The sequence below is a fragment of the Pelobates fuscus genome, chromosome 1 (genome assembly GCF_036172605.1).
Source record: "Pelobates fuscus isolate aPelFus1 chromosome 1, aPelFus1.pri, whole genome shotgun sequence".
NCBI classification, from domain to species: domain Eukaryota; kingdom Metazoa; phylum Chordata; class Amphibia; order Anura; family Pelobatidae; genus Pelobates; species Pelobates fuscus.
The window spans coordinates 131,653,462-131,676,147 of NC_086317.1; the positions used below are offsets into that span (position 1 = coordinate 131,653,462).

The 22,686-nt window shown below is 42.6% G+C and overlaps 1 protein-coding gene across 1 annotated transcript in view; it reads right to left on the reverse strand.

The window, feature by feature from the left end:
• Nucleotides 1–4,132: 4,132 nt before the first annotated feature.
• LOC134600723 (omega-hydroxyceramide transacylase-like) overlaps nt 4,133–22,686 on the reverse strand; it is a 36,761-nt gene continuing 18,207 nt past the window's right edge. The window contains exons 3-5 of the mRNA XM_063445109.1: nt 10,522–10,587; nt 7,594–7,800; nt 4,133–4,267 (exon numbers count right to left, since the gene is read on the reverse strand). Coding sequence (XP_063301179.1) covers nt 4,133–4,267; nt 7,594–7,800; nt 10,522–10,587 — 408 coding nt within the window. The remainder of the gene's footprint in view (nt 4,268–7,593; nt 7,801–10,521; nt 10,588–22,686) is intronic.

The following is a 22,686-nucleotide window of genomic DNA, read 5'->3' on the forward strand; positions in this document are numbered from 1 at the left end:
GAATACTGCTTGATGTTTGTGAGCCTGGTTCCATTAACAAAAAATCGTCCAGGTAGTGGATAACGGACGGAAACCTGACTATGTTTAGGAGCAGCCTGCAGAGGGTCTCTGCGAAAATGTCAAAGAGCTTGGGGCTGCTCCTAGACCCGAAAGTGAGCCGGGTAGAGAAAAAATACTTGTCCCTCCATTTAACACCGTGCAAGTGCCATAGTGAGGGGTGAATGGGTAGCAGTATAAAGGCTTTGGTAATATTGGTCATGCCTTACTGCCTGCTGTGATAATAGCTTGCATGGTGTCGGCGATTTTGGCGTACTGCAGTGAAAACTCCTCAACAAGTATGAGAGAGTTGATGCTGGGAATGGAGGAAGAATGAGGTGCAGAGAGGTCAATGGTCAAAGTTTTTTATTATAGTATTTGTGACTGGCTACCATGATGGGGTTGGTGCGCCATGATGAAAATGGTGAAGACATGAAAGGGCCGATCATGAAACCAGCCTTGATTTCAGTGGACCGAAGGTGGTCAACCATGAGCGGGTCATTGGATGCTGATAAAAGGTTAGGGCATTCGAGTGTACCTATGAGGATGGCAATGAGGCCCGTGTGAAACCCCTGTGAGAAACCCGTCACCAGATATTCTACCAGATGCCTAGCTGGGTGTGAACGTAGATAATAAGCCAGGATGTCAAAGTTAACCTCGGTGAGTAATTTCTTGGGTGACAGTCGGGCCGGCCACATAGTCTTGGTGTGAGCTCTGAAGCAGATGGAGCAGATGTGCAACAACCTGCATGCGCTGAAACTGCATGCCCCGGCATTAAAGTTATTGCACACCTGCCCCTTGCCCAGGAATAAAATAGGTCTGCCTAACTTGTCTCTCTGCCCACCTTCTTGTCTTGTGTGTGGGGTGGAGTGGTGAGAAATGGAAGTGGAAGTGGAAGGGTCTGCCTCACAAGGGCACAAGTCGGTGGAGTGAGAAGTGAAACTACAGGAGGCACAGGACGGGGGCCTCAAACCGGCAAAGTAATGGCAAAAAAGTTCTGTGTCCATCTGGCACCAGTCAATTCTTATGTTGAACTGTGCCAGATGAGTAGCTGCTTTGGCCAATACTGACTTATGATAGTCATAGAATGAGGACCCTCCATACTTGATGCCTAAGTCGACTACCTTGTGCATATATAAGTCAAGCTCTTCCCTCCTATGTGGGTACACTGTGCAGATAACGTCACGATAAATGCCAAAAGTGATAAACTGGGGGATGGAGAGTTTTTGTTAAGTCGTGGATCTCTGGCTTTTAAGACCACTGAAATGTCCCCATAATTATAAGCTCTATTCTATAGGATGTCTTGAGAGGCTATGAGTAATGACACTAGATTTCCACCCTTTCCATCAAGAATTTCCTTTTTTATGGAAGCTGGAACAGAGTGATCCGGTGAGACATATAGGGTAGTGATAGTGGCTGGTCAGGGAGGGGGAGAGGGAATGAGGGGTATGCCAGCCTGAACAGCTGAGACAACCAGGGGGGGAACCTGAGGGGCCTGGCAAGTTACCTGAGGTGGCTATGGCCAATTCCACTTTCAGCAGCCTGTTGTTCATGGTTTAGATGTTGGCCAAAATAGCATTCAGGGTCTTTTGAGTGGAATCTGAGGTGTTCGTAGACGGCCCTTGCGAACTAGTACCGGACCTGGGGTCATTGGCCTGTGCCGTTAGGAGCCTGTATAGTTCTGCCTTTCTAGCGGTGGCTGGAAAGCTGATACCCCTGAGTCTGAGCTCTGCTGATATTTTTGGAATAGTCCAATATCTCAGGGATCTGGGGTTAGAAGGGGTGAGGGATTCCTCTGGAGACCCAGGCCTGACTGGCATGCTGGGTATTTCGTTCAACAGCAGATCGATGATGGGGATGGATTCTTGTGACATTCTGAAAAAGGAATAATGATTTGAATAAGTAGGATGTAATGAAACGGGGGGGGAATGAGACCTTCGGAGAACTGGCCGGCTAACTCGTGCCGAGGTGAAGAATTTAACTAGAACCAAGTGATAGCTGAGTCCCTGCTAGTGCCAAGTGGCGGTGAGAGGCTCTACCTATGATTTTGGCCAAGGGAATTCATGGCCACTTGCGCGTGGTGGCGGGATGTTGGCCTCTCGGTGACCGTAAGAGATTCAAAACATGTGGCCGTGACTTGGGGAACCCTAGCTGAGCCCTAAAGAAGGGTGAGCGAGATGGCCATGATTTTGGCCGTGGGGCTGAACCTCCGTGTTGAGGTGGGGAGTAGACCTTGCGGGACTGGTGTATTTACTTAGGGTTTCTAAGGCCAGCACCTAACCCTGAATGCCAGTTCTCTACACTGATGGGGCTTGTCTCTTTGAATGATGTACTTGAACATATGTAGATACTAACCTTTAGTATTAGTTTTATCGCTTTGGACGAGGCACAGGAAGACTTCGATATATACTTGCTTCTGAAGGGGATGGGTCCGGCCACGGTATCCTAGAGGTAAGATAGATGCTAGTGGGCCTGAGGCGTGCCACTGGTATGCTTGGTGTTAAAAATTTTGAATGTATGGATAGGTGTGTATCAATGATACTGTAACGTAAGAACCTGTGTAACATGAGGGACCTGAACGTTGGTCTGTAATTAGAGATAAGCCCCAGGTTCCCACAATTGAGAATTTAAATGGTAAAAAAGTGGAGTGAGATCTTACAAGAAACTTAATCATAGTGAGTAAGATTAACAATACCTGGTACAGAAATATGGGATACCAGGTAGGCTGTAGATGGTTGATGGCATAGACTGCGGTATTGATGCAGGTCTAAGTAATGAAATGTAGAAACAAAAGACAAGCAATGTATTGTAAAAAAAAATTGTAGCAGCAAAGAGGTGTTGGTTTAGGGGGTGCTTGTTGTTGAAATCGTAGTAAAGGGTCTTTGTCGTGGCCCATGTAGATGTTTAGAACCCACCTAGGAGAGGGGGTCGGGGGGAGGAATGGAGGCTGAATGAGGCCATGGAGGTTGATTGAGGCCTCAGGGGAAGACAAATACAACTGGTAAACCTTTCTTACCTGAAACTGTAATACTGGGATAACACTTCCTGGAGACTGCTTGAAGGAAATGTAGTGGAGCCTAAAATCATACGCATGCTAAGTATATGAAACCAGTATAAGGTTTAGGAAAACAGTGATTTAGCAATCGTGCTTATGGCATGTATTGAGCCTGGTGAAAAAGGAACCGTGAGAGCTTAACCTTATGGCATACTAAAACAAAGATAAATACGTAGTTGTTTTCAGAGCGAACTTAGTTACTCAGAAAGACCAGGCTTGTGATTAGGGAAAGGAAATAAAATATTATGTGAAACTAAGTTACAGCGGGAGTAAATAATGGTGCTGAGTGGTGTTTTTAGTATGAATTTACCTATGAAGTGATTTTCCTGTCTGTGCCTTTAAGAAGATTTCCCCAGTGTGTAAAAATGAAGTGTCCCATAAAATTAAATGAACATAACTGAGGCATCATGATAGAACAGATTTTATATTCTTACCAGTAATAAAACTAACAAGCCATAACTGAACACATAATTGAAATTGAGGAGGCTGGAAAAGTGAAAGGTAGAGAGTTCTTTCGTTTGAACGAATCTTATAACAATTTCTCTAGCCTACTGTGTTCGGCTAGAAACGAACGAACGGACAGGACTGATTGAAAGAAATACCTGCAGTCGGTTAGTGGACAGCATGAAAGAACAAACAAAAGCCATGTACGTTGCGGTCGGCTGTTTTACATTGTACGGAATTATAGACGAACGTGTGTATGTTGTGCGTTCGGCAGTTTTTAACCATACAAAAGAACAAACGAAGGTGAGTGTACTCTGCAGTCGGCTCGTGCGGCTAAATAGCCGCACGAGCCGCAGAAGTACACGAACGGATGAATATGCATGAGCAGGTAAGTATTATGAATTTCACAACTCAAAACTTTCCAAAGCTTATTTATTGAAGTAAGCAAATAAATAGACAAATATTTGTTAACATACATGTAAAAATGCTTTGGTAAAATTAGACTTAAAAGTTTACATGTTATTTATTTTATTAAGAAAAATAGATAAATATATAAGAGAAACGTTTAAAGTAAAAAAAAAAAAAATGTATACAGATTCATTTCAGAGTCCTGGTTTTGAGGTCAGATTTCATGGCTTTTTTAGGCATTCTGCCACATCCTCGATTCTTAGACATATGGTTAAGAAAGATAACTGCATCTTTATAGCCACGGCAGTAATATTCATTCAGCACCTGTCGGATAAAAAGACTTGATAATGGGGGATATTTATCAAAGTGTTTTGAAAAGTAATTGTTAAACTCCACCATTGTGGGGTTAAGGATTTTTTTCCTAGTTTATTGAAAAATTGAAAGCACTTCAGATTGGATCTTTGCCTTCCTTTGGATCAACAGTAAAAACCAGATGTGAGAAAGGCTGTTCTTGGAGGCACCTGTAAAGTGCTCTAAGATTGACCTAAAAAGGGACAGTTCTTTTTGTAATATTACCTTTAGTTCACCTTTATACACCAATATTTTGTTACATGGAGTTGAACTATTTGTTTCTCTGTATCTTTTTACATGTTTACATGCTGCCTCTGTATAGGTATTAAGGGGTAAATGTGTTCCTTATTTATACCTCTGCACTTGATGTTATTTGGTGGGGTTTATCACCTAAACACGAAATATGACATCTGTATTTCTGATTTTATTGTGTGATCCCAAGGAGTATCCACAGAGTGTTTTAAGCTGCTGTCAATATACAAGATTTATAAATTCACATTAAGTGGAAATTATCACATCTGTTTGTAATTTCTTTTTTTTTGAATTTCAAAGTTTTTATTTTTGTTACATAAATCAACAATAAACAATTGTTACATTTGTTGACAACAGTGACTAGTTTAGGGGTAGAGTAATGGTACATAGAGGTAAAGTACAAGTTATCCATATCAGTATTTAACATTGAGTCGGTTAGATTGTGGTACTGGGATAATGGATAATTGGTCATGTATGTACATTGAGCATTGTTCTTGACAAAGAGTGATACGGTGTGTTGTAAACTGCTCGTTAAGAGTAGAGGTAGGGGCATTAACGGAAACTAGTTGTGGATGAGCATTATTATCGGTTTGTAATTTTATATTTAAATAAATCAATTGTGATGAAAATTAAAAGTAAAAATGTCAGCGATTCTTTGATCAATCTACCCCAGTGGTCTTAACATTCATAATTATTATCACATTGAAAAGTTTTATTCCACTGTAGAATCCTTTGATACAAGTGTCTATATACACTAACTAATCTGTGCTTATTCCAACAAACAAATAGGAAAAATGATTTGCAACATCTTCCGTGATTCATTCAGAAATCCAATTTTACCTCTTTCGGGTAAAAAAAATAAACAAAAAACAAAAAAAACAACCACATCTAAAAATGAGTCCACCCGTATTCTGAAGAAATGAAATATTCCCATCAGTAACTCATCACAGTGGAATATTTCCTTAGAAGTTTGATGGTAGGCAGGGGCATAACTAGAAGTCACAGGGCCCCGGTAAAGGTATCATCAAAGGGCCCCCTTTAAGGTCTTACTGATACACACACACACACATGCACTGTCAGACACACAGTCATTGGCACACAAACTTTTTCAGTGACAAAAAAACAACAACACACAAACACACTCACTGACAGACCCACACTCTCACTGATTTGACATATACTGACAGACACACACACACACACTGACAGAAACACTCATTAATAATGTGACACCCATTGACATACACTCACTGAGAAGCACTCAGTCTCACTGATTTGACACACGCTCACTAACAGACACACTCATTGATTTAACACACACTGACATACACACACACACACAATGACCCACACACTGACACATTACCTGACAGACATACTGACACACACTGACATATACTCACTGACAAACACACACTCACTGATTTGACATTTGACACACACTGAAAGACACACATGCATACTAACAGACACACACTGATTAGACACAAACAATCACTCATTGACAAACACATACACATTTTCTCACACAGACACTCGAAAAGTTATTTTTTGTTTAAAACCACCCAGAATCAAATACCTAGTGATCTTTCCCATTATGTACATTAGTGGTAGTACATGGTATATTGGTTTAACAATAAAACACATGAGTATTCTGACCTGCAGTTTCCAGCTGGGATAGTGCTCTTATTAGGATCATTCAGCAGCCACTTTCCACCAATCACTGCCTGCCATACCACGTGGCCCTCAGGTACCGCGAGGACAGGGGGTGGAAATAGAACACAACTATACACAGGACAGTAGCCTGGATAGAACGAAGTTGGCAGGTAAATGGGGGGGGGGGGGGGGAGGAGATTATGAGGGGGGATGGAAATTGCAAGATACTAATGAGTGGTGGGGGCAGAACACAATAATCTACAACAACAACAAAAAAAAAAAAAGAAACTCACAAAGAGGCATGGCCACTCGTTCAGCAGGCATTCCGCACACATTGGGGAAATATATGAAGAAGGCATGGTTAGTTGCCAAGGTGACAGCAGGTGGTGAGTGCAGCTAGTCAGAACATGCAGGGGTCGACAAGGCAGCTGGGCCCCCTCGAGTGACAGGCCCAGGCGCAGCTGCGACCCCTGCGACCTTGGTAGTTCCGCCACTGATGGTAGGTAGATTCAACTAGCCCACCAGATGAACCTGTTCCTTAAAGGGAAGAGCGGAGCTGCACTTAATCCCTTGACAAAGACCTCTTAACAGGTCGAAACGTTGCTGCTCTTTCACTTTTTTGAACCAATAAATCTGCCTGGACATCTTATTATTTGTTATTTGATCCATACTGAGCAGCAGGCACATTTCTAATTTCAGAAACATCTGGGGCTTAAATCCAAATTAAAATTTAATGACCCTATGCCAACATAGAGGTGGGGATAAGTCATAAGATATCTCAACCTATTTATGTTATGTTCTACCCACGAAGAGCATTCTGCTGCAGATCTTTAGGATTTCAATGAAGGCATAGCCAGGTATTCAAATGATCCAACCACACTGCCTATCTAGGGCTACGCAAACTAATAGAGGAGTATATAGCAATGTTCAGTTCCCCAGCACCTTCTCCCTGTACCCACATGGGCGTAGGGGGAGGAGTGAGGGAGGGCAGCACCACCTCCATCCCCTCAAGTGTAGATCTATTTTATTTTTTTTAATAGGCAGCTGCTTTGAGAAACAGCTGCCTGATGTAAAATAAAAAAAAACTGATATCTTCTGTCCCCCTTTATTAACTGTAGAGAACTGGAGCCAAAGAACTCCACACCTGGGGTTTCAGCCCTGAAATCCCCTAGCATTGTCTCTGCTAAACAGCAGTCAAAAGCCAACGTGATTAGCATGGAAGTTGTTTGCACACATATGGTTTAGTTTGTACTTTGCTTTCCTGCACCAGGATAACTTGTATCGGCTTATCCTGGTGATGTAATAAACTTCACTGACTGTCCGTTTTGAAGGTATTTTTAGAATGTCATTGATCATAAGAAAGAAGAAAAGCAGACCTTGCTGTTTCTTACCATGGTCCGGGGTGGAAATAGTGCATAGATCACTCTACGGAGATTCTCTATTGACAGCTGGAAACTGGCATTCAAAACAAAAACGCAAAAAGACACAGGACAGTCCCTAGGACAAATGTCAATCTCTCCTGAGAATGGAGACACTGTAAGGATGGAGTTTAGGTTGACAAAAGGATGGAAATTGGTACAACCACCATCGAAATATCTCTGTAAAAAAACAAGAGAGAAATGACATGGAAAAGCAACCATTCTATCTTTTATACATGTCCATAGGAAAAAAAGGAAGAAAAAAAAAAAACTATGGAAGCAAGGTTTTATTTTTGATTGTTCTTAACACTACAATTTAAATTTAACATCAGACAGTGCTCTTAATAAAAACATTATAAAAAAAAAAAAAAAAAAAAAACTACATATCTATTGAAGCATATCTTTGCAACTGTAGAAATTGCTGCCCACTACTGGTGAAAGTACTTGAGTGTTAAAAATAAAGAAATGTCTGGCCAAATTAGAAGTAGAATTTTTTTTTTTTTTTTTTTTAATTAACCACATGCAGCAATTCTTCAAACATTTAGTTTTTTTTTTTTTTTTTTTATTCTTTATTTTATACTCAATAAAACATAGCAAGTGTACATTCACTTTGGGCGTGCCCAAAAGTCAACATGAATACAATTCTCGAAAACATAATGCAGGTCAACAAATACAATACATGCCCATTTATTAAAAAACCTTTGATACTTGCCGTCTATTGAGGGTTTTTATAATCAAGGACAGGCATTTAGGCGATACATTTAAAAACTAAATGTTCTACTGGTGTTATCCTAAAGTGGGATTAATTACAATCCATTCAATTAATTCTATTATAAAAACTTGTTGAATACCATGAGACTGAATATGGGTATACAAATAAAGAAAAACGCTTTATGACAGCATCAGTCTGCATATTTTGATTGTCAGGTCCTTGCGCAGAGATTGTTCTGTGGTCCTAATTACATTCTTACCAACATTTCGGTCTTGGGGGGCATATATTAAAAAAGCTGCACAACTATGCACAACTATGCTGATGCAGATTAAGTTATTACATTGTAATAGCACAGTATATATTACTATTGTATCCCCACTCCGGCAGTCTGTGTTAACACAAGAGCAGGAAAGAGATTTTAAGGGACACTATAGTTACCAGAACAACTACAGCTTATTGAATTTGTTCTGATGAGTCGAATCATTACCTTCAGGCTTTTTGCTGTAAACACTGTCTTTTCAGAGAAAATGCAGTGTTTATATTACAGCCTAGTGATAACTTCACTGGTCACTCCTCAGATGGCTGTTAGAGATCCTTCCTGGGTCATGGCTGCCTAAAATGCATCCACACATTCAGTGTCTCCTCCCTCTGCATGCAGACACTGAACTTTCCTCATAGAGATTCATTGATTCAATGCAGGGCTGTGTTTGAATCATGCTGGCTCTGCCCCGGATATGCCTCCTTGTCAGTCTCAGCCAATCCTATGGGGAAGCATTGTGATTGGATCAGGCCACCACTCCTGATGATGTCAGCAGACTTCTTGTTTTTTTTTAGGCAAACAGCATGCAGAGTTACAGCTTCAGGCTTGAATACAGTAAGATTTTGCTATATTTATGGAGGCATGAGGGGCCCAGGGGGGCTAGATGGTGGTTTTAACACTATAGGGTCAGGAATAGGGTCAGGAATACATGTTTTCCTATAGTGATGTTTTAAGCTACCCAGACTTTCTTATTCCACTGCTAGAACATTAGGAGAATAGAGTATCATTGAAGGTCCAGCTGTTTTTGGTCATTTGGGAGTAGACTTCCACTTCTACCTGCATCCCATGATCTTTATAATGTGCCAGTCATAATCTTTTAATTGATGTTACTGTATTCCTGCCTATTCCAACAGGAAGTTATTTTATGTAATTATGTAACTACTATAATTTATGTAATAGAATGAATTAATAGGACAAGAGTCAAGACACTTATTTTACAACACCGTTAGTTTACTGCTCTAGATACAAACATGGCTTGATTCAACTGTTGCAATAGTGCGCAAAAAGGAATTCTTAGAATATAGGTCATGCTGGATTCGTATTGGATTTAATTGTAGTTTCAGTTCCGTGTGCCGGTCTGTGACATATCTTGCATACGTTGCAGTGACAAGTAATGAGCTCATTCCCTTTTTTTCTTATTTCAATCTGTCATTGTTAAGATGTATAGAGAAGCTAAATTTATGTAAATAATATTAAATGGAAGGCATATAATGGAAGGCTGTAAGGCAAGGTGACCAATGCCTTAAAGGTGATATGCCAACTTTAAGAACTACATTTACTATTAAATTTTTATATTTATCAATGAGAAAAATAAACTTTATTAATCAATTGGTTTGTATGTTTTCATATGTTTAGGAGTTAGTCCTGGTTGGAGGTATGCAAGCATGTAACATGTCAGAGGATGTGAATGTTATAACTTATTTGCATGAATACAGAGGAAGTAGCCAGTTCTTCACCCACCATGTTATTTACACAGACTTTCCATTTATATCAGAATGTAAGCTATTATAATTGCAGTGTGTGGGGTCTGGATTTGGTCCCTACAAAAATTTGTAAAACTTTTGAAAAATAGTAAATGGTATTTAAAAGAGTACTAGTGGGAAACACTTGTATCTGTACTACATGTTAAAGCTATGTTACCCAACAGTTAGCACCACCTAAATAGTAAATGCTTTATCATAAAATGTATTTTAAAACGATTTTTACTTTCCTTTATTCAAAATGGAAAAACAAGCCCAAAATAGAAGGAAAAGATCTAGCAAATTTATTAGTGTAAGCAAAGGTACTGGAGCTGTTATACAAAATAAGGAGATCTAATTTTGGTTGTCACACTTAATCTAATTTTTTTTTTAAATGAACCATTACTTACCACTCCCCGAAATGAAGGAGGAACAATCCCACAGTAAAAAGGAACAAAACAACTGCATATTAGAACCTGGATAAGTGGAGAAAGTAGAACATGTCAGCAATACAGTTGAACATTTACTAGGTCCATTGTGGTCATTTAGTCTAGCTTAACCCCTTAAGGACAAATGACATGATTCCCTTTTATTCCAGAAGTTTGGTCCTTAAGGGGTTAAAGGGACACTATAGTCACCGAAACAACCTTAGCTTAATGAAGCAGTTTTTGTGTATAGATTATGCCCCAGCAGTCTCGCTGCTCAGTTCTCTACCATTTAGGAGTTAAATCACTTTTGTTTCTGTTTTCGCAGCCCTAGCCACACCTCCCCTGGCTGTGACTGACACAGCCTGCATGAAAACAAAATGGTTTCATTTTCAATCATCTTACTTTAAAAATGTTTATCTCCTGCTCTGTAAATTAAACTTTAATTACATGGGAAGGCCACTGCATGGTCTAACAAGCTATTTACAGAGCAGGGGATAAGAAATACTAAGTTAAACAGAATTTGCAATAAAGGAAGTATAAACATTAGATGAATCTTTACAGGAAGTGTTTAGGATGGCTGTGTAAGTCACATGCGGGGAGGTGTGACTAAGAGTGCATAAACAAAGTGATTTAACGCCTAAATGGCAGAGAATCGAGCAGTGAGACTGCAGGGGCCTGATCTATACACCCAAACTGCTTCATTAAGTTAAAGTTGTGTTGGTGACTATAGTGCCTCATTCATATCTCCACCTTCCGCTGTTGTTTTTCCTTACTTTTTTTTTTTTTTTTTTTAATCTCACCTCTTCTAGACTGTGAGCTCATTTCAGCATGAGTGTTAACATGTGTAATAGCTTGATCTTTTTTGCTTAAGAATATATTGACAAAATACAAATGAGAAAAAGCACTACAGAACCCTCCTGTAGTTCCGGTCATATTCCTCTAGTCTTGCACTTGTTTAGAGAATACAGTGACAAGGTGACAAATGAAGCTAGAGTTATGGATGATTACTACTCTGCTTGGGGGTGAGGGGGAGGGAGGAGGGAGGGAGCAATCCCAAGCTCAGTCAATCACACCAACATGGGAGTAGGGGTGAATGTTACACTAATGTATCAGAATCTGACCTCTTATCGTGGAAGCACTGGCACACTGGAGAGAAGGAGAGTACTAACAGAGTAGATCATTAGACATCGAAAAATATAAGTTGTGATAGGGGCATAAAAAGCCAAAGCAAGAGTGTAAGGAGAGTAAGAAGGTGTAGCAAGGTGTAAGAAGAGGAAAAGTCGGTTTAGGTGTGCCGGAACCAACGTAGCAGTAGGCCTGTAAATAAAGAGGGCCCTACCAGTAAGGAGTAAAGAAAAGAAAAAAAAAAAGAGAGGATGGGTCAAGCAAAGGTAAGAAATGAACGGAACAGGTGGAGGTGAGTAGTGGGCTTAAATAGGGGACCATACCCCTTTCACAACTGCAGGCCAAGCCTTCGCATTTGTGATAGGGGCATAAAAAGCCGAAGCAAGAGTGTAAGGAGAGTAGGAAGGTGTAGCAAGGTGTAAGAAGAGGAAAAGTCAGTTGAGGTGTGCCGGAACCGTAGCAGTAGGCCTGTAAATAAAGAGGGCAAAAATAGATACAGACTAAAATTTATTACAATCAACAAAAAAAGAAGAGCATGAATTACATAGACATATTATAAAAGGCTTGTCTGAGTTCTTGTACTGGTTGTGGGATGTACAGAGAGTATGCGGAGGACTTCCAGCAACCTAGTGTTTTGATTCTGAAAGCGTGGCCAGAATAGTCAGAAGGGTTGACACCTAGCCTCGTGATCAATGATCTGACATAAAATCATAAATTTAGTTGTGGTAAGGACTGACCCATGCAAAGTTAACAGTGGTTGGAAAGCTTGGATATTATGAGTCAGTAGAAAGGAATCTAGGATCTTAATTGGGCACCATTTGTTATGTGTCGGGTAATAGGGTATGTTAATGTCTTGTCATCCTGTGTAGTTTTAGTGTGTGGAAGTGTAAGTACATAATAGTCTCCCAATTTAGCTAGGTGAGACCTCCTGAGTCAATATTGTAGGTTGGTCGTGGTAGTTGTGGTAAATTCATGGGGTCTAAGAAAACCGTAGAAAGCCCGGTAAATTGCAGTTTTAATTACGTGGTCGGTGCAAGGATCAAATGGACCGGCATCTAAAAGGTCCGAAAGAGAGTGTAATAATTAGATGTCAAAGGGTAGCGTCCTATGTGTTGGGGCGTGACCGGTTTTCTGAATGCCTTTAAGTATGGATTTGATCTGGTATGAAAGAATGAAGCTGTGTTTGTTGGGAAATAAAAGCAACATGTGGTGTTGTATACCAGATAGGTACAATTTGATGGTACTATGTAATAGTGCGAGTTTAAGGTGGCAAAAGGAAGCAAAACCTACCACAGTCGACATAGCAAAAGAATCAGTCATACCATACTCCGATAAAAACCTCTTAAACAATGAGAAGGCCCTGTCATAAGCCCTACTTGTGTTAATGGAAAGAGGCAGTCGGGCAAGATGACGGCCGTGGGACAACAAGGCGGTCAGTCCATGATCAGCTCTTGAAACGGAGGGACTGCAGTGGCAGTGGGGGAGGCAGAAGGCAGAGCTGCGTGGAAGGCCTGAAATCGAAACCGAGACAGCCTGTCAGCAGCAATATTCCTGACACCTGGCACATGAATACAGGTCAGAAAGAAATGATAACTAGCCGCCAGCCACTCAATTTCCTGAGGAACCTCATAATAACAAGAGAGGAAGATTAATGATGTGGCACATGGCCTGGTTGTCCGAGAAACAGCGAACCGGACAACCCGACCACGCCCGACCCCAAACCACAGCGGCCGCTACAATATGGTAAATTTCAAAAAGAGTGGCGGTAGTGGAAAAACCCTCAATGCCCAGGACCTCCGCTGGCCAAGCACCCCAGAGCCACTAAGAACCGTGAATGGCAGAGAAGCCGTTAGTGGCAGCTGCATCTGTCCATATCATGGGTGATGCCTCCAAAATTTCGGGTAGGAACATACTCTTCCCATTCCAGGAGAGCAAGAATCTCCCCCACATGAGCAGATCCGCTGTGGCATGGACATCGAGTGTGATCCGGCTATCATCGTGAGGGAGAGTGGAAAACAGGGAAAGCAGCCGAGATATAAATGCCCGACCCTGTGGGATAATCCTCATAGCAAAATGACCGTAGCAAAAAGATGTACCGCCGTACTTGTGGCCCAAGTCTACCAGCTTATGCATGTAAAGGTCCAACTACTGCCTCCTAGCAGGGTAGACCGAGCACAAGACTTCCCTGAATAGCCCAAACACCAGGACAAACTCTGGGACAGAGAGCTTCCTGTTAAGCCTGGGGTCCCGGGCCTTGATCACAACTGACACATCCCCATAGGCATAAGTCTTGTTCTCAACGATATATTGAGAGGCAATGAGGAGCAAAACCAGGTTCACGTCCTTGCCGTCCAAGATATCCTTCAGAATATTGGCCGAGACAATGTGAGCAGGGTCGACATCCAGAGGGTGTCTACACGACAAATTACCCTGGCCAGCTGAGGGAGGGTCAGCCGAAACTGGAGCGGGAAAGCTGGCCGGCCCGAGAGGCAGTCTTCAGCCTGTCCAACCTCTGGTTGATTTGCCCCATGGATGCCATGAGAGAAGACAACATGGAGTGCACATCAGAGGGGTCAGCACCACTAGGGCCTTTCCAGGGTTCGCGTGGGCAGAGGAGGAATGCAGCACCTGGAACAGTTCGGCTTCCTAGCTGATGCAGGGAACGGGATCTGACGTCTCCGAAGTTCCACCACTAGGTGAGGAGGCAGGCGTAGCTGAATATCCCCTGCAAGAAGGAGTACCAGACCTAACTGGAGTGCTGGGCAGGAACAATTCTTTGCCACCTTCTGGAACTTGATCCAAGCTAAAAAGAAAGAAGCGATAAATTAGAGCAAGAAAAAGGACCAGCATAAATGTAGGACCAGTGTGAGCTGGCTAACTAGCTAGAGCCGCAAGGTGGCGAAACAATTAAACTAGGTTGGTGACAGGTGAGGCCCTGCTAGATGAAAAGCAGCTTGAGAAGCTCTATGCGTTGGCATGAGGGGATTTCGTGGCCACCGAACGTTGTGGCAGGGTGTCAGCCTCTCGGTGACCAGTAAAGCATGAGATAGAATGACAGGTGAGGCCACGTGCAAGGCGACTAACTATGATTTGGCCTGAGGGGCGTAGTACTTCCGAGTATGAGGATGGGTGTTGGCCTCATGGGACCACTAACCTAAGGCGAAGAAAGCCAGGGGGGGATTACCACTATTAGATGCCTAGGACCCTGACAGCCAGCCATGTCTAGACTGGGTGGGATAGCGAAGTGCGAGACAGGACATACCTGGGAAAACATGTAACAACAACTTGGGGAGATGCGAGGCAGTAAGTTAAGTCAGACTGTATCTGGAGTGCGGAGTAAGCATGTCAGAGACCAGGTAGTCAGGCCGTACAGAGGGTGCCGGGAAATAGGTAATAGATGTTGTGACGGTTACCCCTATAGAGTGAGGGTATCTACCATCTTGACATCCTTCTTCCCATAGCTGGAGAGCGCTGCAGAATTCCAACCTGATATCCTGAGGAGCTGGTATAGCTGTATAGCTGAAGGGAGAGCTCTTACAAGAGCTAGCAGTAATATAGCAGGCATAGCTGTTCCCTAAAACACGAGACGAGGCTGCAAGTTAAGGGTAAGAAGGTCTGGTTTAATGAGCACAAAGGCATTTATTTTACACACATTTTCAGGCCAGAGGCACACCCCCTGGATCTGATGGTAAACTGGGACAAAAGGGACACAAACCAATAGGAACAATAATTAGTACAGTAAAACTCCCACATACAGTCAGCAATCCCTCCCCTCTGCTTGTGATATAATTAAGCTAGCTGATGCAATAACCTAATTATCCACAGGCAGAAAATATCGATTTTTACCCAAAGACCAGAAACACCCCAAAACACAAACATATCCCCATAAATTATACATCACTGGATAGCTCTGATCTGGGCAAACAACATATCCAAAAATCACCCAGATCAGAGCAGGGGTTCAAAGGTTTTGTGGAAGTCATATTTGACTGACCACAATCACGCACGTTTTCATGCACATTTTCGGCCAGTTTATTTCCAATAGTTCAAATACTAAGTTCCTTTCGAATGCACGAATGGGGGCTGTTCGTGTAAATACTCAAAAGTTAAAGTGGCGTTCGAATTGTCGAACGCACTCTGATTTCCGAAGTGTTGAAGTCTGGAGAAGGTAAAGTTCAGCGGTGTTCATGCCGTCGTGTATCCGATTTGAGTTCCATGAACTCAACGACCAAACACTGCTGAACGCGTTCGACTGGATTAAAATGGCCGCTGCCACGTGTTCGTATGTTGAATGATGGCCACTTCGACTACTTCGGCTGTATCCGAAGTGCCACTTCGACTGTATCCGAAGTGCCACTTCGACTGTATCCGAAGTGCCACTTCGACTGTATCCGAAGTGCCACTTCGACTGTATCCGAAGTGCCACTTCGACTGTATCCGAAGTGCCACTTCGACTGTATCCGAAGTGCCACTTCGACTGTATCCGAAGTGCCACTTCGAAAGTGCAAATCCTTTCCAATAGTTTTTAAAGGGGCAGAAAAAGTACTTTAGAATCCAATATGTATAAGTGGAGTTTTTAAAAGGCAATACACCCCAGGGGCCATAGTCACAGGAATGTGTACTTTGAGGAAATAAACATTAGGAAGAAGACACACACCATAATCACAGTAGGAAGGAACAAAACCAACATAACTACTGCAAATCAAAGAGGGGTTTTTCAGATGTGTATTGGTGTATAATAAAAACAGATAGAAATAAGAGCTGCGCCTGTTGAAAATAAAAAGTCCAAATAATAAAATAGAATAGAAAGTCTTATCTAGATGTATCTGGTGCAGTCGTCTAATACGGCAATATTCGGTCTGGAACACTTTTCCTTGTTTAGTTCTTCCTTATGAGTCCACTCATATGTAAGAGACAAAAGGAAGCCAGATAGTGCAGTAGGTTTTTAAAATTAGAGGAAGTAAAAAATATATAAAACTCTTGAATGCAAACTCACATTTGAAAGAGCAAGAACTTGCTCTGGTGTGGAGGGCGTGCAGCGGTTTGATCCCCGCTTATGGGATATACAGTGGATGTCCTTCGTCTTTGGTGTGTTTCCTCCGTCATTTATACGACAAACACTCGGGTAGAGAGAGACAACCAATAGTGTACACTGGATATAAAACTTTAGAATAAAATAAAGAAATAAAATGGATACTCACAAGAGGGGAGCAGATCAACTGCTCCCTTAAAGTAGCGCTGGTGGTATTATCCCCACCTAGGATTGCTTGGAGTCCGGAGTAATGATAAAAATGCCAGGTAAAAAGTGGATAAATGTGTATAAAAAGATACAATATTAAAAAGTAGCAAAATATACTTTAATAATAAAAATACACAATATTATAACCATTCCTTTATATATACATATATATATATATATTATTTGTTTTGGATTTCAGCCAGCATACCTTACAGTGGTTTTCTGATTTCCGAAATTGGGGTATATATATATATATATATATATTTGTGCTCGGAATTTAAATACGTAATGGATAGTAACTGTGAGCAAAGTTGGTTGTGGTGTGCCGAAACCAACGTACGAGTGGGCCTGTAAATAAAAGAGGGCCCACCAAGGAGAATGTAATTATAACAGGGTGTAGGTGGGTGGGAACAATCAGCTGAACGGCAGAGGTGAGTAGGGGCTGGGAGTTTAAGTAGGGGACTTACTCCTCCCACAAATTCAGGCCTCCACAAGTTCAGGCCTTTTAACTTGTGCTCGGAATTTAAATACGTAATGGATAGTAACTGTGAGCAAAGTTGGTTGTGGTGTGCCGAAACCAACGTACGAGTGGGCCTGTAAATAAAAGAGGGCAAAAAGATAAATTCGAGAAATACACACTTTATTGCATTTTTTACAAAACCAAGTTGCTGAAAGCTTGGCGAAGCTCTTTCTCCGGCTGTGGAATATATGCAGTATATATGGAGGATTTCCACCGCCCCAGTCTCTTGATGATATGGACCGGTGTGTTAGTGCTAGAGGCTGCAGAGGCGGCTCCTATACGGAAGGAGTGCCCAGAGAATGCAGTCGGGTTGTGTCCGAGCTCAGATAACAGAATTCTGATATGAACCATCAATTTTGCTGTGGTTAACGGGTGCCCTTGTAGTGTTAAGAGCGGAGAGTCCGGTAGGTGACCGTGCAGAGTTGACCGTAGGTGGTCTAGTACTTTTACCGGACACCAGGCATTATCAGTAGGGAAGAGAGGAATTATAGTAGGGTGTAGTGACCGGTTGGTTTTAGTTGTAGGGATCGAAAGTTGGTAGTGATCCTCTATTTTAGTGAGGTGTGATATTTTAAGTCTTAGCTTCGTATCTCCTTGACAAATTACGGTGAACTCTCTAGGTCTGAGAAAACCGTAGAAAGCGAGATATAAAGCAGATTTGATCACCGTATTTGTGCCGATGTCGAATGGGTCTGTGTCAAGGAGATTGCCAAGTGACCTGAAGATAGGCCCATCTATAGGTAATCTAATGGTAGAGAGTGGAGGTGAAACCTTTGATATTCCTTTCAAAACCTTTTTGACGGGGTATGAAGACAGGAAAGGCGTGTTGTTAGGGAAAAAGGTGAGGCTGTGGTGCTGGACCCCGTGAGATATAGTTTAATGGTGTTGTGAGATAGTTTAAGGTGTAGGTGGCAAAAAGAGGCAAAAGCCACCATGGTTTGAATAGAGAAGTCACCTTGTAAACCTAACTCTGCAGTGAATTTATTAAATATATTAAGAGCCCTATTGTAAGTGATAGCTGTGTTTGGTGATAATGCTTGGTGAGTGCTCTAGCGTGGTTCAAGAGTGTGCTTAATCCAGGATTAGATTGTGGAACCGTGGTGTCCTGGATGGTTGTAGTTGAGCCGTTGGGAGTGCCTGAGAAAATGCCTGAAATTGAGAACGAGAAAGAGCGTCAGTGGCCGTGTTGTGAATACCCGGGATGTGAAAACAAACTAAGTGAAAGTGGCCGGATGCTGCCAACCAGGTCAGCTTGCGAATCAGCCGCATGATGGTCAGGGAAGATGATCGCCCTTTGTTCACGATTTCGCAAGCTGCCGAGTTATCAGAGTAGCATTTGACTGCCTTGCCAGACCAGAGATGACCCCAGGTGTGTGCGGCCGCCACAATGGGATAAATTTCAAATAGTGCTGAGGTCTCTCCGAATCCTGGCAAGGCATCCGTATCAGTGGGCCAATGGCCCCTGAACCAGTGGTTCCCGAAAATGGCTGCAAAACCGGTATTGCCTGCTGCGTCTGTGTGGATGATGGGTGAAGAGGTGGAGAGAGGGGGAATAAACATGGAGATTCCATTCCAGTCCTTCAAAAACTTCCCCCACATAGCTAAGTCAGACTTGGCGTGGGGGTCCAAAGAAACTGTGCCAGAGTCCGGAACTCCATGCAGCAGGCAAAGGAGTCTGGATATGAAAGACCTTCCCTGCGGAATGATGCGCATCACAAAGTTCAGGGATCCGAGAAGGGACTGAAGTTCTTTTCTAGTGCAAACATCATTCCGCAGGAACAAGTCATCTCCCCTCTCAAACGTGACAGTTTGTTGTGGGGGAGGCTAGCTCTGAGGTTAACCGAGTCCAGTTCTATCCCCAGAAAGGTCAATTTAGTTGTGGGGCCTATAGTTTTGGCTGGGGACAAAGGGACTCCAAGTGTGGAAAATAGTGCAGTAGTGCTTCTGATTGCTGTGGGTGAAGGTGACCCTGGCTCTATTAGTAAAAAGTCGTTGAGGTAGTGGATAACGGAGTGACACCTGGTGACGTTCAGAAGCAGCCAGCATAGTGACTCTGCGAAAATGTCGAACAGTTTGGGGCTGCTTCGAGAACCGAAAGTGAGTCGAGTAGAGAAGTAATATTTCCCTCGCCATTTAACACCGTGTAAGTGCCAGAGTGAGGGGTGCATGGGTAGTAATTTAAACGCGTTTGTGATGTCCGTTTTGCTAAGCCAGGGTCGATTACCAGATGATATGATGGACTGTATGGCGTCGTCGATGGTTACGTACTGAAGTGAGAATTCTTCTGCTGGAATGAGTGCGTTTATGCTTGGAAAAAGAGGAGTGCGGTGCCGATAAATCAATAATTAGACGTTTTTTATTAGAATATTTGTGAATAGCAATACCAATAGGGTTAGTGCGCCAGGAGGAAAATGGTGAAGAGGTGAAGGGGCCGATCATGAAACCGTTGGTGATTTCAGAGGCAATGAGAGTGTCTATGGAGACTGGGTCTAAACGTGCTGACTGGAGATTAGGGCATTCTAGTGTACCTGGGGGAATGGCTACAATACCCGTGAGAAACCCTTTAGTGAACCCTGTGGTGAGATAATCCACCAGATGATTAAGCCTGGGATCCCTTGTCTTGAGCACCACAGAGATATCACTGTAATTGAATGCCTTGTTCTCAAGTACATCCTGTGAGGCTATGAGCAAGGACACCAGACACACATCCTTCCCGTCTAGGATATCTTTCCTGATAGAGTCAGGGACGGAGTGTGCTGGTGACTCAAATGGTGTAATGGCTGTGCCCGGTGCTGGAGGGGGGAGTATAGGAGGGCATGTTGGTATAGTAGGTACAGCCGTGAAAGCGACTGGGACTACCGTGGTAGTACCTGGGGAGGAGATGGCGCTTTCCACCTTAGATAGCCTGCTATTGAGGGTCTGTAGATTGGCCAAGATCTCTGCCAGGGTATCCTGGGTGGCCGTGCTGTTGCTTGGTGGTTGTCCTTGAGAGCTAGTCCCTGGCCTGGGCTTGGTGAGTAAGTAGCCTATAAAGTTCAGCCTTCCTAGCTGTGGCCGGAAAGGGCACACCCCTGAGCCTAAGCTCGGCCGTAATTTTGGGAATAGTCCATGCTCTCAAGGACGTGGGGGTTGAAAGAGTGAGTGATTCGCCTGGAGACCCGGGTCTGGTAGGCGTGAATGGAGTTTCTTCTGTCAATTCTTTGTTTGGAATAGGTTATTGGGACATTCTAAAAGGAATGATTATGTGAAAGATATATTAGAAGGGGCGTAAGGTAAGTAGGCGGGGTATGTGGGGTGGTGTATATGGAAGAACTGGACTGTAATGCTAGATGCCAAAGCGAAAAACTTAACTGTTGAATGTTTGGATAGGTGAGGCCCTGCTAATGCCAAGTGGCGGTGAGAGGCTCTACCTATGATTTGGCTTATGACGTAGTTGCCACAGACGTGGTGGCGGGATGTTGGCCTCTCGGTGACAGTAGAGAGAAATCAAAACGTGTGGCCGTGACAGGTGAGGCCCTGACTAGCGCCCTGTAGTAGGGCATGCGAGGCTTGTAACTATGATTTGGGCGTGGGGCCGTACCTCCGTGTTGAGGTGGGGGGGGATGGAAGGCCTCGCTGGGACGGGTTTTCTGATAGGGTGCGCTAAGGCATTAGCCTAGACCCTGTAGCCAGTTCGATTGTATATTTAAGGAGAAGGTGAGAGGACTGGAATGTTGTGTAGATACTAACCTTGACTTCTTGCGAATGGTATCTGGAACCTTCTGGTGGTAATAAGTGTGGTAAGCCTCGTCTTATGCAGTCCTTGAGTAAGAGTCCTGAGGCTTTAAGACAGATGTTGACGTATTTATGCGTATCGTGGTGGCGTATGATTTGAATTGGGAGTAGGTTGTTTGTTAGGGGCGCAACGTGAGATCCTGCATTGAGGGATCTGGAAGGTTTAAGTGTGTGACTGGGCTGAAATAGATATTTGTGAGAAGGCTGGATGAGGCCTTGGGGTGACGATTGGACGTATTTGGGTATAGACGTAAGTACCTGAAGGTATGGCTGAGTACCGGGTCAGGTTTTGGTGTTTTCTGGAGCCTGATGGCTGTATGACCGTAAGTCTGAGTAGAAATAATAGTAAAGAATTAACGTACCGTGGGTGTAAGCCTGTGGAAAAGTAGTAATGAACTTGAGACCGTGATAGGTTTCATATGAGGTGTAGTAACAAACAAGTTGTGAACTATACCTTGGTTTGACGTAAAGAAATTACGTTATGCGAAACGGTTTAACTGTGTAGAACCGGGGGAAGCCTAGAATAATACTGGAGCTAAGTGTTAACCTTAGAAAAATTCCATAGTTAACGACAGGTGTGAAGGTAAGTAATAAAACCCAATCTGTAAACATTTAAGGCCTATGGCTTTATAATGCAAAGTGATAAAATACAATACCTGTTCCTGTAATAAAAGACCTTGAAATAAACAACTTTAGTGCAGAAAAAGTGAGAAACCGATGCAGTCTGTAAAGCCAAAAATATGTGACAGCGTGATTATATGGAAAATGAATAGTACAGATGTTTATGTGCCGGATATTGTGTTTGTAAACAGTATTTATTAGTATATGTGACAAAATGAAGTGTTTAATAGGTAAATATGTGTTGTGGCAAGGTCAGAGAGGCTTTCTATGTTAGTAATAGATTGGAGTGCTCTCTATTCCCAGCATGATGGGGTTAATTGGTGGGAGTCACCCCTTGAATGTTATATACCAGGTGAATGTAATTAACCAGCACAAGGGTTTTAAAAGGTTAGCCTCTGAAGACATCAGAGAGTCTAACAGCTGGGAGAGAGGAGGCAGTTAAGCCTGAGACAAAGGTACTGTGTGAAACCTGCTTAAAGTGCTGTATTTCATTTTGTTTAAAACTGGGAACCAGATTAGCTGGCCAGTTGGATAGTTAGTAACACTGTTGTTTAGTAAGTCTCCAAGTTGGAGCAGGATTTATTTTCTTTTGTTTTATTTTGTGGGAGAGCACAACCTTGTATATATTGTGGAAAGTGACAATAAACTGCAGTACTATTTTATCCTGACTGTTGCATTTGAAGTTTATTGTGACAAGCCTGGCCATCCTGCCACAGTGTATAGAAACCGTACGTTTATGATAGACGTGGATATTTTAAAAAGTAGTAAAACAAATTAACTGGTTAACATAGAAAGAAAATCACAAGGCAGATTTTTAAACAAGCTAATTATATCCCCAAACTGACAAAAAAGGTATCAGTAGAAATAT